Source organism: Bicyclus anynana, chromosome 26, assembly GCF_947172395.1.
Source record: "Bicyclus anynana chromosome 26, ilBicAnyn1.1, whole genome shotgun sequence".
Classification (NCBI taxonomy): Eukaryota; Metazoa; Arthropoda; class Insecta; order Lepidoptera; family Nymphalidae; genus Bicyclus; species Bicyclus anynana.
Window position 1 is genome coordinate 8,597,936 of NC_069108.1, and position 17,328 is coordinate 8,615,263.

Below are 17,328 nucleotides of genomic sequence, written 5' to 3' on the forward strand. Positions count from 1 at the left end.
AACTAATTTGAGTGAGTTTTCGTGTGCTTCAGCAAATTAAATTTACGTGAACATTTATAACCACACGTTTCGCACGTATAAGGCTTTTCGCCAGTGTGGATTATCTTGTGCTTAAATAAATAACTCTTTCGCGCACATTTGTAATTGCACACATCACACGAATAAGGCTTCACACCAGCGTGGGTTCTCATATGCTTCAACAAATCACTGTTCCCCGCACACTTATAGTCACAAAACTCACAAGAACAGGGTTTCTCGCCAGAATGGGTTCTCATGTGTTTCAACAAATCACTGTTCTGTGCACACCTATAATTGCATAATACACAACAAATGGGCTTGACAGCAGTGTGAGTTCTTATGTGCCTCACTAAATCACTGCTTCGTGCACATTTATAATCGCACATCACACATGTGTGGCGCTTGTCCCCAGTGTGAGTTATCATGTGGGTGGCCAAGTTATATTTCCTCGAGCCCCTGAAACTGCATAAATCGCAAGAGTAAGGCTTCAATCCAGTGTGGCCAGCCACGTGTCTGATCACTGCACTTTCATATTTCCCTCTGAAATCGCATATATTACAAGAGTAGTAAGGTTTGATGCCCGGCTCACTGTGTCTTTTATACAACTTATCGCTTTCCTGTTTCTCAGCTGATTCTTCAGTAACCGGGTTCTCATTAGCCTCAACGCTAGCAGACAGTGGAGAGACTGAAACATGAAAAACAGGCTTCGTTATCATATTCAGCTCACTGCTGAGCTCGAGTCTCCTCTCAGAATGAGAGGGGTTAGGTTAATAGTCCAAACCGCTGGCCCAATGCGGATTGGCAGACTTCACACACGCAGAGAATTAAGAAAATTCAGGTTTCCTCACGATGTATTTCTTCACCGATTGAGACACGTGATATTTAATTTCTTAAAATGCACACAACTGAAAAGTTGGAGGTGCATGCCCCGGACCGGATTCGAACCCACACCCTCCGGAATCGGAGGCAGAGGTCATATCCACTGGGCTATCACGGCTCTGTGATAGCGAAAAAGTAATTAATAGGCTTCAAATATTGATATTTTTATGGTATTTTTTTTAATATCAAGTTTTGCTGACTTTTTCTTGTTAGCCTCAACGCTAGCAGACAGTGGAGAGACTGAAACATGAAAAACATTACTTTAAAAAAATATAATTTCTGATAAGAACTGAATGAGTTCAAAGTTATTATTCAAACGCGACGATAAGGAAAAAAGGATGTTGACATATACAATAATAATAGATTTTGTGTGCATGTCACTTGTCACTCACCTACAGCCGGAGCGCAGCCTGCAGCCGGGGGAGACTCATCGCTCAGCCTCTGACTCCCTGTCCTGTGGAACAGCAGAAGAATGTGAGTCTGAGCTGGGATGTAGTGCACAAGCAGTGTTGTGTCATGACACTAGTGTTGCTTTATACTGACTTGTTCTGCAGCACGAGTGAGTCACCGCTGCGGCTCACAGCTGCACGAGGCTCGCACACTTGTGATGCATCACATGCAGCGTCGTTGTATACTGACTTGTTCTGCAGCACGAGTGAGTCACCGCTGCGGCTCACAGCTGCACGAGGCTCGCACACTTGTGATGCATCACATGCAGCGTCGTTGTATACTGACTTGTTCTGCAGCACGAGTGAGTCACCGCTGCGGCTCACAGCTGCACGAGGCTCGCACACTTGTGATGCATCACATGCAGCGTCGTTGTATACTGACTTGTTCTGCAGCACGAGTGAGTCACCGCTGCGGCTCACAGCTGCACGAGGCTCGCACACTTGTGATGCATCACATGCAGCGTCGTTGTATACTGACTTGTTCTGCAGCACGAGTGAGTCACCGCTGCGGCTCACAGCTGCACGAGGCTCGCACACTTGTGATGCATCACATGCAGCGTCGTTGTATACTGACTTGTTCTGCAGCACGAGTGAGTCACCGCTGCGGCTCACAGCTGCACGAGGCTCGCACACTTGTGATGCATCACATGCAGTGTTACTGCCAGCGTCCTGCCAAATACAGAACTCATTCACAACATGTCTGTCCGTCCACAGAGGGATTGCATGATAGATATGCAGAGGCATATACCACCATCAAGCCGTGAACAGTCTTTAGCAGTAAAGAACTGACCTGTTATATGTATTAGAGAAATGATTAGTATAAGTGGCTAATATACAGGCTGCTCAGGAGTATTTCCCATAATTCTAGGGTTATATTCTTTAAGGAAAATTAATTAAACAACAACACATCGATCAATCGATCAATCGTCAAGGAATTCCTTAACCCTACATCCTGTAGTCACAAGTCCGTGACTCTGCTCGGAGTTTTTCTCTCTACCACGCGATGGACCCGGCACCCGCACGGTGAATCCATGGAATGCTATGCTAAGATATGTGTCAGGATGTCCATGAGGGCTTTTTCCCTCCTGGAAAAAAAAGATAGGCAAGACAAAGAAAGAGTGAAGTGAACAGTCTCACCTTAAGATGCTTGCTCATATGTTCATTGTATGTGTTCTCTTCAACAAAATCTTCAACACAAAGAGTACATCCAAAGGTAACACTTTCACTCTTCATCCGATCCTGTACTCTGGGGACATGTACTGCAACTGCTGTCGAAGAAACAGCCGCTTTATCAGGAACCTTTACATTTACATCATCCGGTGAGTGTGTTTCCACCTTTATGCTAGCAGAGCAATCGTCAATAGAAACACAATACTTATAATTGTCTCCCTTATATTCATCTTTTACTAACAAGTGATCACTAATCATTATTGATTCAGACATGTCTTCTATCTTGACAACAACAGATTCCTCTGCCGGTGGCTGTTCCTCATCAGTGTGATTTATGTACAAGTCGCAGTGATTAGCTGATAATGTTGTTTGTGTCAAATTAAACATGCTATGTTTTGCTGCTTTATTCATCACTTCTTTGTGTTGTAAAGTAATCTGGAACATGGACAAGGTTTACAAACAAAACTCAGAGTAAATAAATCTACTATACTAGCTGACGCCGCGCGGATTAACCCGCGTGGTTCCCGTTCCCGTAGGAATACGGGGATAATATATAGCTTATAGCCTTCCTCGATAGATGGGCTATCTGATACTGAAAGAATTTTTTCAAATCGGACCAGTAGTTCTTGAGATTAGTGCGTTCAACTAAACAAACAAAAACTATTCAGCTTTATAATGTTAAATTTATGTTTTTTGGGACCTTTCATTTTTCTATTTTGTTAAATTGTTAAGTATTTTATGTGCATTGGGCCAAAGTGGTGAATAGCATTCTGAGAGGAGACTCTTGCTCAACAGTGAGCCAAATATGGGTTGCTAATGATGATGCAATACTCACTAATTCATGTTGTTCAACCAAGTCTGTCAACAGTGAATGGGCTCTCAAGCCCAAGTCTCTAAATCCGCTGAAGTTAATCAATCTCTGAGCACACATCACACAGAGTGTTTGCTTCAGGTTTCCTCCACGACACAACTGAAACAACTGCACAGAATTATCAAGGGCTAATTTTGGCAAAATTGGTTAGTTCAATAGAAATTAAAAAAAAGAAAAAATGTTCCTTATATTCCAAAATCTCATGTAATACGAGTAAATCAAATGAAAAAACTTGGTAAGGGAATCTTAAATATATTTTTTATCTAAAAAAAAAAAATAGCATGACATTATATTCCAAAATCAAATGAAAAAACTTGTTAAGGGTTTTATATAAAAAAAATAGTATAACAGTGGTTGTACCATCATTTTGTGGTAGACAATCTCACCTGGTGGTAAGTGATGATGCAATCTAAAATGAAAGCAGGTTAACTTGTTAGAAGGATGATAATCCACACCTCTGTCCATTTGTATACAACATCATACCAGAATGCTAAATCGCTTGGCAGTATGTCTTTGCCAGTAGGATGTTAACTAGTCACAGCCGAAGCCTCCCACCAGCCAGACCTAGACCAATTAAGAAACCCTCAATCAACCCAGCCAGGGATCTAACCCAGGACCTCTATCATATACCACTATGGACACCATTGTGCCTCAGAGGCCGTCGAAAGTTTTTCAAATAGTAGAACAAAGTACACAATAGTTGTACATAGCTGCTTTTTCAAAATGGTCAATCTTTTAATTTTACTCACAGACAATCCAGTAAGCTGGTCATATGCCTCCTGCAATAGCCTGTGTTTAGTCATGAGTACCAGCTTGCTGCCGGTGTCCAGGCATATCATGCACATCTGTAAACACACTGTTATACTAAATCCATAGTCAATGTTCAGTTGGCCAACAAACCAATGATATTTTATACTAGAGATAGGGCACTATAGCTTGGCAAGTTTTTTGATGACACTCGCTTGATTTGCGGGCGACGGGGGAAAGATATGTGCGGGTATGAAGTCGTGCGCGCGGGTCAGAGGGAAGTACTGCGCTGGTATGAAGTCGTGCGCGATGGACAACCCCCTCCCGGCCCGCGCGGACCATTGTCAGTGTTACGAACGAGTTTGCCAAGCTATAGCGCATCAAAACTAAAGTGAACAAATGTACATACTTGTCTAAATTTCATTTAGTTGCTTGTTTAACAACAAAATACCTAAATATTGTCTACAATATCGAGTTGTGTGTTTAAGTGTAAAAACTATATATAATTATACATAAATATATAATGTAAGTAAACACAAAATTGTACATGAGTAACTAAATTTGGACCACTTTTTGCAGTGATTTTGTAGGCACATTACATATCTATAGTATAAATAATCATTGCAAATTACAAATTAAAAAATAAAGTATAAAATGCATGTCATTTCATTATTAACTATAACTAATTGTTCTTAGCTTAGTAATTAAATTTATTGTTATTATTTTAAGCACTAGTCAATTATAATTATTATTAGGTGTGAAATGACTAGTGATGTATACCCTCATTTTTAATTTATTTGTTGGTAAGCAGTGCAAAATGACTATGGCTTAAGTAAAGTTAATTCTATTTTCTGCTTGTTAGTAATTAAAAATAAATTATTAATTAAAAATATTGTATAACTGACCTGCACTGTTGAAGGAATAGCATTAGATCGAATCTGTCTCACACAACTGTTTGTTTCATAAAAGTCATCATCTAGAAAATGTTGTGAGCACACCACAGCAGGGTCAGGCAGGTCATGCTCCTGTATGCTGAGGGCTCGGAGCCAAGCAGTGCGGAGATGTTCTTCACTAGGTACTCTGTAAGTTGAAAAAAATAGTCATATAAAAGCCTTAATTCACAGACTGCTTATTAAATTTAAAAAATATTACATATAATATACAATTGCCTCTTTGGTCCTATAGTTAGCAGGTTCAGCTATGGACAATGAGGTCCAGGGTTCGAATCTTGTGTTAGGACAACAGAAATATATTTCTAAAAGTTCTTGGGAATTTTCTTACAAATCCTTTCAGGAAAAATCCTTATAGCAGCCTGGAGTTGGAAAGTTAGTTGTGTTGGTGCATTCCCATGCACTATTGGTCCTGGTCCTGATCTGTCACAGGTTGTGTCAGGCAGCCATCCCACCGGACTATGCCAGTGAGAGAAAAGAAAGAGCACCTGCTGCACATTATTACTCCCTTTCTTTGCTCATGTTGTTCTCCCTGCTTAGCCAAATTTGGTATGATCCTACCAGAGCAGCCTTGGATACCCATTCTAATATAGAACTTGCTGTAGTTCTAAAGAGGCCAAGTTTCAGTATCCATACATATTCATTAATAAATTCCAATCAGATGCAGAACTCAAGATTAAATAGGGTCTATTGTCGTAGCCACTCCTAGCACAGTCTTTGTCGACTAGTTGGAGGGGAATGGGAATATTGGTCATATTATAAAAAATATAGATTAAGAAACCTCATCCAGCCCAGTGGGGCACGGAGGCCGTTACATATCCCTGACAAATTGCCGGTGACCGCAGGGCTGCAGGCCGTGGTCAAAATACAACAGATCATTGTACTCACTCATGAAAAGTTGTTCCTTTAGCTGTCGTCATCACATTCTTCGAAGTAGTTTTGCAGAAAGGCACGCAGCACTGCATCTTCCTTGTGTCAAGAATCTCCATTCAAAAGTACAAGAGATGACCAGCTCTAATACAGGTTTTTGTCATAGCTATCTAATTATCATGCCAGGCAATGTTAAACTTCTCGAAGTAAACAAAAACAATTATTATTTATGTATTTACGTAACGAATTCTGACTAATCTATTTAAAAAAGATTACAGAAACAAAATTTTGTAAAACAAAAATTATTCAAATATTTTCTAAATTCTATATCAAATTCTGACAAAATTAAAAACAAAATCACAGACAGAAACAGAATAGATCAAGGAACATATTTACTCAGGAGAATAGATACTACGATCACAGAGGTCAAATTAAAAATCGGGTGAAAGCCAAACGCAGAAGGTGCCTTAAACGCTGGTGCTTTTATTACTATTGTCTGTGACATTCCAAAGCGGGAAAAGTAGCGCGTTTTAAAACAACTTCAATCGTCAATTTATACCACTTTACCTTTGTCAAAGCACTTAAAAATAAAAGTTTGAGATAGTGTGACTGTATATCAATAGAGCCTACGCCCTCTAATGGTCATTTTTAAAAAAATGGCGTCTAAAACAGTTTTTAGACAATATCTCCTTTCCGACTCATTTAACGATCAAAATCTCAGACCAATTATAGATGGACCTGTATCGCACTCACAGTCACGAACAAATATGTCTGTCATTTTCTGAAGAAAATGGGCTTAGATTTGGTATATATTTTATACTAAAGTACGGTTTTTGCCCGTTTTTTACACAACTCAATTGCACAAAAAGGTATTTTTACGGAGCTCTTTAACCGACGAACACGATTACAACTATTAAAGATCGATTCTATAGGGACAGTTTTTATAATCGCATTAGATCGTTGATCATATACTTTGACAGAAAAGTAATGTCTAGCGAGGCAGGTCCTATACAATAATTGGTCTGAGGATCAAAATAGATAAATAATAAAAAAAATAGAGAAAACTTCCTGTAATTTCTCGTAAAAGGAAGCCCGTATTTTTGTAGCCAATGCCATGGAACTATTAAAAAATTTAAAAAAAGTAGTAGATTATAACCAAGGGTGGAAAGAATCACTTCCCAAGGTATTTAGGCTACAGTCCGAGTAGGAATTGATTCTTTTACCCCTTTCACTCTTACTTTTCATTTCGAATATGAGGAAAATAAAACTAGTTGTTTATATAATAATTTATTGAAATTATATATTAATATTAGTAGTAGGTACCTATTTAAAATTAATAAAGTAGCTGACTCATATATGTAAGGGTCCGAAATATATCGATATCAATTAATAAAAGTTAAGAATATCTCATAAAACTTAATTTAAATATCACGAAAAATATCAAATTTTAGGTTATAATTTTTTTTAATTCCGTCACAGATACATATGATTTATTTTATTTTATTTAAATCTAAATATACATTTTTTAAATATTTCTTATAATAACTTAACAGTGTGACATAAACTCGATTAAGTTTTTCCGCACACCGGCAAATCTTCAGCACTCGGAGTTCACAATCAAACAAAATAATATATAACAAAAGCATACACAACACACATAAAATATAATACAATAATAATAACTTTAAATATAATAAAATTTTAATAAAAAAAAAAAATACAACCAACTTCAAAAACTAAAAACGTACCTACTACACTAAAAAGCAAAAAATAACATCATAATATGTGCTACCTGCTGATCAGTATGAAAGCGGTGCTAAGCCAGTGATTATTTATTTATTTATTTAATATTATTAATAAGTACGGACAAATCCAAATATACTAATTAAAAAAAATTTACATAAAAATTAAATAGAACAAAACACCACATTAAAAATAGACAAAAATAAGAAAAGTTAAGCAAAAAACGAATGACATGTACAGAAATAGCTTATTGACTATCTTAACTATTTTAGTTAAGATAGTCTATAAGCTATTTCTAACAATGTATGTGATGTATTAATTCAAGCCATGTGAGAATATCTTATAGATTTAGATTTTGCAAACAGTATTGTTTCATGTGGTCAGAAATTACTTAAATTAAGACAACACTGGCTAAACACCGCTTTGTGTTTGACAATATAACTGCTGTAAATCGCTGAGGAGTTGGACATCCTCACTGTCACCGGATGAGCACATCCTCATTTTTCCAATGGTGGTATCACACAATGACATAAAAATGCAATTTTAAACAGTCATCTTAACGGATTAACGAGTAACGTTACCTTGCTATCTTCCAAAATGTAAAGCTTGAATGTTTAACGAAGCTAACTTTTTTGTATTGGATTAACGATTAACCAAGTTAACTATTTGATTAACGGTGCCCAGCTATGTTGGTAGCTGCATACGTATATCATTACAGTATGAGTTCTCTTGTAGCCAGCTGAACTATTTCTTATCATTAGTCTTGTCGTTTTACATCAGTGTGGGTTTTCATGTGTTTATATAAACTACTTGTTTGTGCACATTTATAGTTGCACATCTTACAAGAATAAGGCTTTTCACCACTGTGGATTCGTTTGTGCACTTGTAAAGTATTCTTTTCTGCACATTTATAATTGCATATCTCACAAGTATAAGGCTTTTCGCCAGTGTGAGTTCTTTTGTGTCCTGATAAGTGAATTTTTTGTGTAAATTTCAGACTGCATACCTCACAAGAGTAAAGCTTTTCACCCGTGTGGGTTCTCATGTGCACTAATAAATTACTCTTATTCGCACATCTAAAATTACACGTCTTACAAGAATAAGGCTTTTCACCAGTGTGGGTTCTTATGTGCACTAATAAATTACTTTTATCTGAACTAGTATAGTTGCAGGAATCACAAGAAAAAGTTTTTCACTGGTGTGCGTTCTCATGTGTTGTGATAAATTAGGTTTTCGTATACATTTGTAATCGCACATCTCACAAGAATAAGGTTTTTCGCCAGTGTGGGTTCTTTTGTGCAGTATTAAAGGAAATTTTCGCGCGAATTTTTGATTGCATATTTCACAAGTATAAGGCTTTTCACCTGTGTGATTTTTTTTGTGCACTAACAAATTACTTTTTGCTGTAAATTTACTGTTGCATATCTCACAAGAAAAAGGCTTTTCACCAGTGTGGGTTCTCATATGTAACGATAAACTACCTTTTTGGGCACATTTATAATTGCATATCTCACAAGAATAAGGCTTTTCACCAGTGTGGATTTTTTTGTGCATTAATAAATTACATTTTGCTGTAAATTCATGATTGCATATCTCACAAGTGTAAAGCTTGGCAGCAGTGTGGGTTCTCGCACGTGGATTCTCATCTAGTACTACTTTCTTGGGTTTCTTTGGCCTTTTTTCTAATTTTATACTATCAACATCTATGTATGTTATAATGCCGCTCTGAGATGATGGGTTGCCTAGTTCGCCAATGTTAGTTTCAAGGATTTGTCCTTCTCTCTGGATCGCAGCTGCTTCAGTTGCCTGCACTTTGTTCTCGTAGTTCGGTGCAAATCTTGCGAAGAGTGAAGCGGCTGAAATAAAACATTCTTTTTATAATAGGCTACTCGCCTGCTGTATAAAACTAAGAAGATTTTTTGCATGTAGCAGTTTAGATGACTAGAAACTCTAATCACATTTTTATTTGTGAAAATAATCTCGTAATCATGCATCTCGTAATTGTAATATTTTTATAAAACAAAATTGTATTTTCACACGTCACCGCAAACGCCAATCATAAACTGCGACGTCATTCGCTACAAGGCATCGGTTTGTGATTGGCGCTTGCGGTGACGTGATATATCACATCACTGCAAACGCCAATCACGCTGTTATCTCTATGAATGACGTCACTTGCTAATGTGTTGTGTTTCGGCGGCAAAAATTTTACGTAGATATTTTTTCATTTGTATTAAATTTTTTACTGGTTATTATAGATAATTCAGTTTAAACACTGTTTACAAAAGAGGCAAGAAGCCTATTCCAACGACCCTTAGCAACAGCTTTGTGACACGAGATTGTTTGTGACAGTAAACAGGAGTATCGGATGAGGTTATTAAGCATCATATAGGCGTTTTATCCCGGAAAAATCCATGTTTCCCGCGGGATTTACAAAAACCTGAATTTTACGCTATTTTTTGCGGCTATCTCCTATACATTCTGTTAAGAGTCGTGATAGCCCAATGGATATGATCTCTGCCTCAGATTTCGGAGGGTGTGGGATTGAATCCGATCTGGGGCATGCACTTTCAACCTTTTCAGAGGAGACTCGAGCTCAGCAGTAAGTCTCGTTACATTGCCGCTTTTGCGTTACGTGACGATTCGGCTATTTCACTCTACTATAAGTTGCATAAAAGAACTACATTCTAAAAATGAATAAAAAGCAGTAAACTTTTTAAAGCCGTGAGAGGGGACTCGTGCTCAGCAGTGAGTCATATGGGCTGTTAATTATGAAACTTTTTGATAGATGCATAAGGCTAAACTTGAAGATCTCAGTAGCTGTGTGGCTCTAGGGACTCTAGCCTGGGAGGTCTAGAGTTCGATCTCAGGCCATTGTATTTGTTAAACCTAGAACACAAAACTCGTTGCTTCTGCAGGAAAAGGAATAAAACATGAAAATGCATTTTAAAAATAGATATGATTGTTTTATAGAACAGGATAGGATTACAAAACACTCACCTACAGCCGGAGCGCAGCCTGCAGCCGGGGGAGGCTCATCGCTCAGCCTCTGACTCCCTGTCCTGTGGAACAGCAGCAGAATGTGAGTCTGAGCTGGGACGTAGTGCACAAGCAGTGTTGTGTCATGACACTAGTGTCCTTGTATACTGACTTGTTCTGCAGCACGAGTGAGTCACCGCTGCGGCTCACAGCTGCACGAGGCTCGCACACTTGTGATGCATCACATGCAGCGTCGTTGTATACTGACTTGTTCTGCAGCACGAGTGAGTCACCGCTGCGGCTCACAGCTGCACGAGGCTCGCACACTTGTGATGCATCACATGCAGCGTCGTTGTATACTGACTTGTTCTGCAGCACGAGTGAGTCACCGCTGCGGCTCACAGCTGCACGAGGCTCGCACACTTGTGATGCATCACATGCAGCGTCGTTGTATACTGACTTGTTCTGCAGCACGAGTGAGTCACCGCTGCGGCTCACAGCTGCACGAGGCTCGCACACTTGTGATGCATCACATGCAGCGTCGTTGTATACTGACTTGTTCTGCAGCACGAGTGAGTCACCGCTGCGGCTCACAGCTGCACGAGGCTCGCACACTTGTGATGCATCACATGCAGCGTCGTTGTATACTGACTTGTTCTGCAGCACGAGTGAGTCACCGCTGCGGCTCACAGCTGCACGAGGCTCGCACACTTGTGATGCATCACATGCAGCGTCGTTGTATACTGACTTGTTCTGCAGCACGAGTGAGTCACCGCTGCGGCTCACAGCTGCACGAGGCTCGCACACTTGTGATGCATCACATGCAGCGTCGTTGTATACTGACTTGTTCTGCAGCACGAGTGAGTCACCGCTGCGGCTCACAGCTGCACGAGGCTCGCACACTTGTGATGCATCACATGCAGCGTCGTTGTATACTGACTTGTTCTGCAGCACGAGTGAGTCACCGCTGCGGCTCACAGCTGCACGAGGCTCGCACACTTGTGATGCATCACATGCAGCGTCGTTGTATACTGACTTGTTCTGCAGCACGAGTGAGTCACCGCTGCGGCTCACAGCTGCACGAGGCTCGCACACTTGTGATGCAGAGTCACTGCCAGCGTCCTGCCAAATACAAAACTATTTACAACACATCTGTCCGTTCACAGAGGACATTGTATGATAGATATGCAGAGGCCATAATACCATGCCAGTCGAGAAATAAACAGTCATCTCCATACCCTTATCCCACTTAAGTGGGGTCGGAAAAATATGTCAATCTTTTCCATTTGTCTCTATTGCTCGTCAACTCATCATCCACTCCTTTTACACACATGTCCTCTTTCACACAATCCAACCATCTCTTCTTTGGCCTTCCTCTCCTCTTATGTCCTTCCACTTGCACATTCAACATTTTTCTAGTAATATGACTTTCCTCCCTACGCATTACATGTCCCAAGCTAACCTTCTACTCCTCAATTTTTCAGTCACTTGCGCCACCTTCAGACTTCCTCTAATATACTCATATCGAGAAGTCTTACCTGGAAATGCATGACCATATGTTCATTGTATGCGGTCTCTTCCACAAAGTCCAGGAGGCAAAGCGTGCATCCAAAGGTAACGCTTTCACTCTTCATGCAACTCTCTGTTTTGGTCATGTGATCTGCAACTGCAGTGGAGGATTTTGCTGCTTTTCTATGGAAAATCTCTTCTTTCAAAGTCTCGTCCCGTCCCTCCAACTCTATCTTTATGCTAACTTTAGAGTATTTCTCATTAGACCCACAGTTATCTTCATAAACCGAACAGTCTTCCTTCTTGATCACAACTGCTTCCACTTCAGGTATATCCTGTTAATATAATACTGTTTAAAAATAGACTGTTTGGATAGAAGCAGGCGTTACTTTGCGGAAGTTCATCATGATTATATAATGATTTATTTATTTTGTTATCATCCGCGAAAATTCGGCGAACCCATGCGACAACTGGCAATTGCAAAGTCTTATTGCAAAGACTTTGCAATTGCGCGTTGTAGAGTCAACGTCTCCTGAGGATGCTTCGGTTTCGGGGTGAAACGTGCGTAGAGAGTATTTTGTCGGACCTGGGTGACGTTGTCGCATGGGTTCGCCGAATTTTCGCGGATGATAGCAAAATAAATAAATCATTATATAATAGACTGTTTGTTCATAATGCTGCTTAAGTATGTGTTAACAAATTTTCTTTTTCTGTTTGTCTGATATTAAAAACAAACTATAAGCATATATGTTAAGAAAATTCACAACTTTTAAGAATAAAGACTGAAAAGACTGTTTGCTGTATTTATATATTTTGTTTATATCTTAATTGTGTACAAGTACAAAGTATCTATTTTTATAATATATAAATATTTAATCATAGTGTTTTTATTTATTCATTATATTAGTTATTATCATTTATGGTGAATAGTACTTATTAATTGTATTGCAATATCCCATCTCACAGGATATTTAGATTATTTATGTTTGGGTTGCCTGGAAGAGACCACTATTAGTAATTAGTAATAATATTATTATAAAGCTGAAAAGTTTGTTTGTTTGACTGAACGCGCTAATTTCAGGAACTACTGGCCCGATTTAAAAAATTCTTTCAGTGTTTGTGAAAAAATTCTTTCAGTCTAACAGTGTTAGCCCATTTATTGAGGAAGGCTATAGACTATATTTTGTTCACGTATTCCTACAGGAACGGGAACCACGCGGGTGAAACCGCGCGGCGTCAGCTAGTAATAAGTTCGCCTTTTGCCTATAAAATTGATGTGTTCTTCTGTTATTTTCTTTTTTGTGCAATAAAGTTATTATAAATAAATAAAATAAAGTAATAAACTGACCTGCACTGTTGAAGCATTACAATTGGAGTGAATCTGACTCACACAACTCTCTGAGTAAGAAAAGTTGTCATCTGAAAAATGTTGTGAGCAGACCACAGCAGGGTCGGGCAGGTGATGCTCCTGTATGCCGAGGGCTTTGAGCCAAGTATCACGGAGGTTTACTTCATTGGGTAACCTGATAATAAACATGATATCACAAACTATACTACAGCCAATCTTGATGAATACTGTTTACCAACAAATAAATTAGAAACGAAGGTAGAAAACGCACACTTATTTATTTTAAATTGTGTAACTGCATACTGTACTCGTACTGTATAATGTACTCTCAAGCAATTTGCTTATAGCTGATGCAGCTGATTGCACAATAGAAATTAAATTAAAAAAAAAAAAAAAAAAAAATTGTGTAACGTTTGTTTATAAAATGTTATAATAAATATATTAACCACATCTAATTGTTCTAAGCTTATTAATAAAATTTATTTTCATTAATTTAAGAACAAGTTAATTATAATTATTATTAGGTGTGAAATGACTAATGATTTATACCCTCATTTTTAATTTGTTTGTTGGTAAACAGTACTCATCAAGAAAGGCTGTGGTATACATAGCTGTACATTGCCTTAACCACTAAAATTTAGGTTTATTCAAGAACTAGCAATTCACACAGAAACCATGGATTTTTCCATGATGAATGTGCCCATGTGTTAGTCCAGTGTATTGTCTGTCTTAGTTTAAATTTCAGCCAAATAGATTCAGTAGTTCCTGCGTTAAAGAGTTACAAACATCCATACAAACGTTCACATTTATAATATTAGTAGGATATGACCAATGCAGTATTTTTCCTCAGAGGTTTCGAAAAATACTATATTTTAATAGAAAAATATATTGGTGGTTGATTCAAAAATTCATTAGAAAATTAATTGGGATGATGACAGTTTTTTAAATTGTATATAAATTAAGAGTATGCTAATAGTAAAGCAATTTTGTAAAATGAACAAGGTATCTGCGATCATTACTTTCGGAGATACAGGGATTTAAAGGGTCAGATTTGCGGCGCTGCCGCGGATCCCTGAAAAACGCCCCATACAAAATGGTACGAACTAATAACGTCGTAGGCAATGTAATGATCGTTAGATTTGTATATGCGTACAAACAAAATTACTAATATCTTTGTTATTTGTGCGTTTATGTTTATAGGTCATTTATTGAAAAATGTCACATTTAATGTAAGGAAGCTAAAACTGTATGAATTTCATCTAATTACGTTAAAAAAAATTAATAGATTTTGAAATTTTATAATCTCATTTATTTTGCAAATATCCAGACAATCTTTGCTTTTAATGTATAAATTAGTTAACATTGACCCTATTTACCCGAATGTATCATAAAAATCAATATATTCAAACCTTGTCATCATCCCCATTCTACTCACCTACGGAAGGTAATTCCCGGTCTCTCAGATGTTGACGCATTGTCTGAAGTATTTGTGCACAAAGGCACGCAGCACCGCATTGTCTGTGTTTGTTTTGTGTCAACCATAGAGATAACCACAAACAATCTGCTGTGTCCTCACTCTAGGCACTCAATTTAGTAAGTTAACGACTGGTTGTATCCTTAGTAGCTTTAGTGCGTGACTATCTCATTCCAGAAGTGACGTCCGGAAGTATCTCCCAATCAATTTACAATTTAAGGAGCCTGAAACTGGCGCCAGTGACTAAATAGTTGTGGAGTAAATTGTTAGCTTCAATTCAATTCAATTCTTCTTTATGGCTTTCATTTGTGCCAACTGGGCACTGTTTATCTCGCCAGTGTTGAGTAAATGGAGAAGGCACGATGGAGATTGTTCGGTGAAGGCTGACAAGTTCAATTTTGAGGATCTACTAAATAGTTACTATTAAATAATATTTTTGTTAGTTCCTAACCTAAACCGACACAAATAACATATATTTACATTAACAAAATATTTAAAATAATTTACACACTATAAACATATATTACAATTTGATCTTATTACATTCTACATATTTACATAAAAATCTACAATAGGGATCATAGTTGGGCATGGGAAGGGATCTGTTATTTAATGAGACGATGATAGGAAAATGGTCACTGCCATGGGTGGACGGCAGCACTCTCCAATTCATTTGGGAAGCCAGGTTCGAGGAGCAAAGGGTAAGGTCCACAGCTGATTTTGGATACTGACCAGGGTATACTCGATGTGTAGGAGAACCATCGTTGAGGATGCAAAAGGTTAACATTGTCCAGTATATCTATCAGCAGAGGAGCAAACCCATCAGTGGCATGACACCCCCACATAGTGTGGTGAGTGTTGAAGTCACCCATGACTATGACCAGACTGGGAAGATAAGATAGGATAGATTGAATTTCAGGAAAAACAGAAAAAGAAGGGTGAGGGAACAACGAACAGCTACAGTTAAACTGATGGCTGTGGGGAGGGAGAGGGATTTGGGAATAAGGGAGGGAGTGATTCATAAGGATGGCACTACCAGCACAACTGTCATCCCTGTCGTCCCGCAAGCAGGGAAAACCTGGAACCCGAATACGAGAACCTGGAATCAGCCATGTTTCCGAGACGGCAACAATGCCAGGGTTATGCAGATTTAAGAGAGATATTTATTCGTGTTTTTTGTAATGTAAGTTTCTACAGTTCCATTGAAGTAGGGTTGTTGGGTCCATTGGGCAACGTTGGGCAGTAAAGGAACTCGGCCAGAAATTCTAGAATTCTGCCCTGGGAGGGAGGGGTATCAACTTGATCACCATTCAAAGCGCAACCATTTGGGAGGGATGAAGAGCATCCAACCATATCTTGGTGGGCTCTTTTATCATACCCTTTCGCTAAGGGGGCTCCAGGACGCGGGGAACGGAATATTGTTTGCCGATAGGAGGATTTCGGAGGTACTGGGCAAGTATCTCCTGAGTGGGGCTGAGCACACCTGTAGCACCTAGGCTTGGACCGACAAGACAACTTGATGTGGCCAAAACGACAACAATTTTGGCACTGGATGGTGGGAAATTTATAGATTTCTACTGGGACTGAAGAATGATAGGAGTATATTCTTTCAGGGATTAGGATGGATGGAGAGGATTGAGTGTCGTTGGATGTTTTGGAGGAGGAAGAAGAAACTCCATCCTCTCCAGGACGTTTTCGTGATCCGATTGTCGGGTCAGAGGGGTTTTGATCTGGATCTATCTCCATGATTTAACAATATTATATTACCAGCACCAGTAGGGTTAATAATAACACAATAATAACTATTTAAACTGTGAAAATATACACAAAAAAAAACCAAAAAAATCACCGAAGACTCACTAACACGTGCGTCAACCACTTCCTCCAGCGAGAAGCTTTTTTCGTTTCAAATCACAGTGTTACCAACTCTCCAAAATATTTATCCCTAAAGTTTGTGACAAAAACCCCTAAAATCGCCTTAATTATTGAGTTGTCCCCATAAAAAATATGAATTCATAATAATTTAGAAATAATATGCTGTAATATGTTTCAAAAGTCTATTTAATACAGACAAAATATTACGTCTTTATCTGAAGATTCAGATTTTTTGAAATCATACATGTTGACAATGAATAAATTTAAAATTTTTTTTTATTCGATGAAAATTGCCGCCAGTTGCCTAAAAATTTCAGACCCCTTAAAAAATCCCATTTTACTTATTTGCCCCCTAAATCTGGGGGGAAAACCCCTAAGTTGGGAACCCTGCAAAATCAATAAATACATATTTCATTGACATTTAACTTTAACATCCACAGACGAAA

At 38.4% G+C, this 17,328-nt stretch overlaps 2 protein-coding genes across 5 annotated transcripts; both read right to left on the reverse strand.

The window, feature by feature from the left end:
• Positions 1-587: 587 nt before the first annotated feature.
• LOC112056140 (zinc finger protein 182) lies at positions 588-17,268 on the reverse strand. 3 transcript variants are annotated; one of them, XM_052889923.1, is made up of 6 exons: positions 14,969-17,267; positions 13,534-13,708; positions 12,215-12,520; positions 11,713-11,798; positions 10,698-10,759; positions 8,688-9,553 (listed from the first exon to the last, which is right to left on the reverse strand). In XM_052889923.1, exons 1-6 carry the CDS (start codon positions 15,073-15,075, stop codon positions 8,832-8,834), a joined length of 1,458 nt encoding a protein of 485 aa, XP_052745883.1. In that variant the 5' UTR covers positions 15,076-17,267; the 3' UTR covers positions 8,688-8,831. The 3 variants fall into 3 exon arrangements, with proteins under 3 accessions (XP_052745882.1, XP_052745883.1, XP_052745881.1); XM_052889922.1 differs by lacking the exon at positions 8,688-9,553 and adding an exon at positions 588-703 and having other exon boundaries at positions 10,698-11,798; positions 14,969-17,268; XM_052889921.1 differs by having other exon boundaries at positions 9,414-9,553; positions 10,698-11,798; positions 14,969-17,268.
• Positions 736-6,304, reverse strand: LOC112056141 (uncharacterized). Of its 2 annotated transcripts, XM_052889926.1 has the most exons (8): positions 5,973-6,303; positions 5,040-5,214; positions 4,137-4,232; positions 3,352-3,495; positions 2,484-2,951; positions 1,921-2,015; positions 1,290-1,351; positions 736-1,137 (listed from the first exon to the last, which is right to left on the reverse strand). In XM_052889926.1, exons 1-8 carry the CDS (start codon positions 6,071-6,073, stop codon positions 1,037-1,039), a joined length of 1,242 nt encoding a protein of 413 aa, XP_052745886.1. In that variant the 5' UTR covers positions 6,074-6,303; the 3' UTR covers positions 736-1,036. The 2 variants fall into 2 exon arrangements, with proteins under 2 accessions (XP_052745886.1, XP_052745885.1); XM_052889925.1 differs by lacking the exons at positions 736-1,137; positions 1,290-1,351 and having other exon boundaries at positions 1,358-2,015; positions 5,973-6,304.
• Positions 17,269-17,328: the final 60 nt, after the last annotated feature.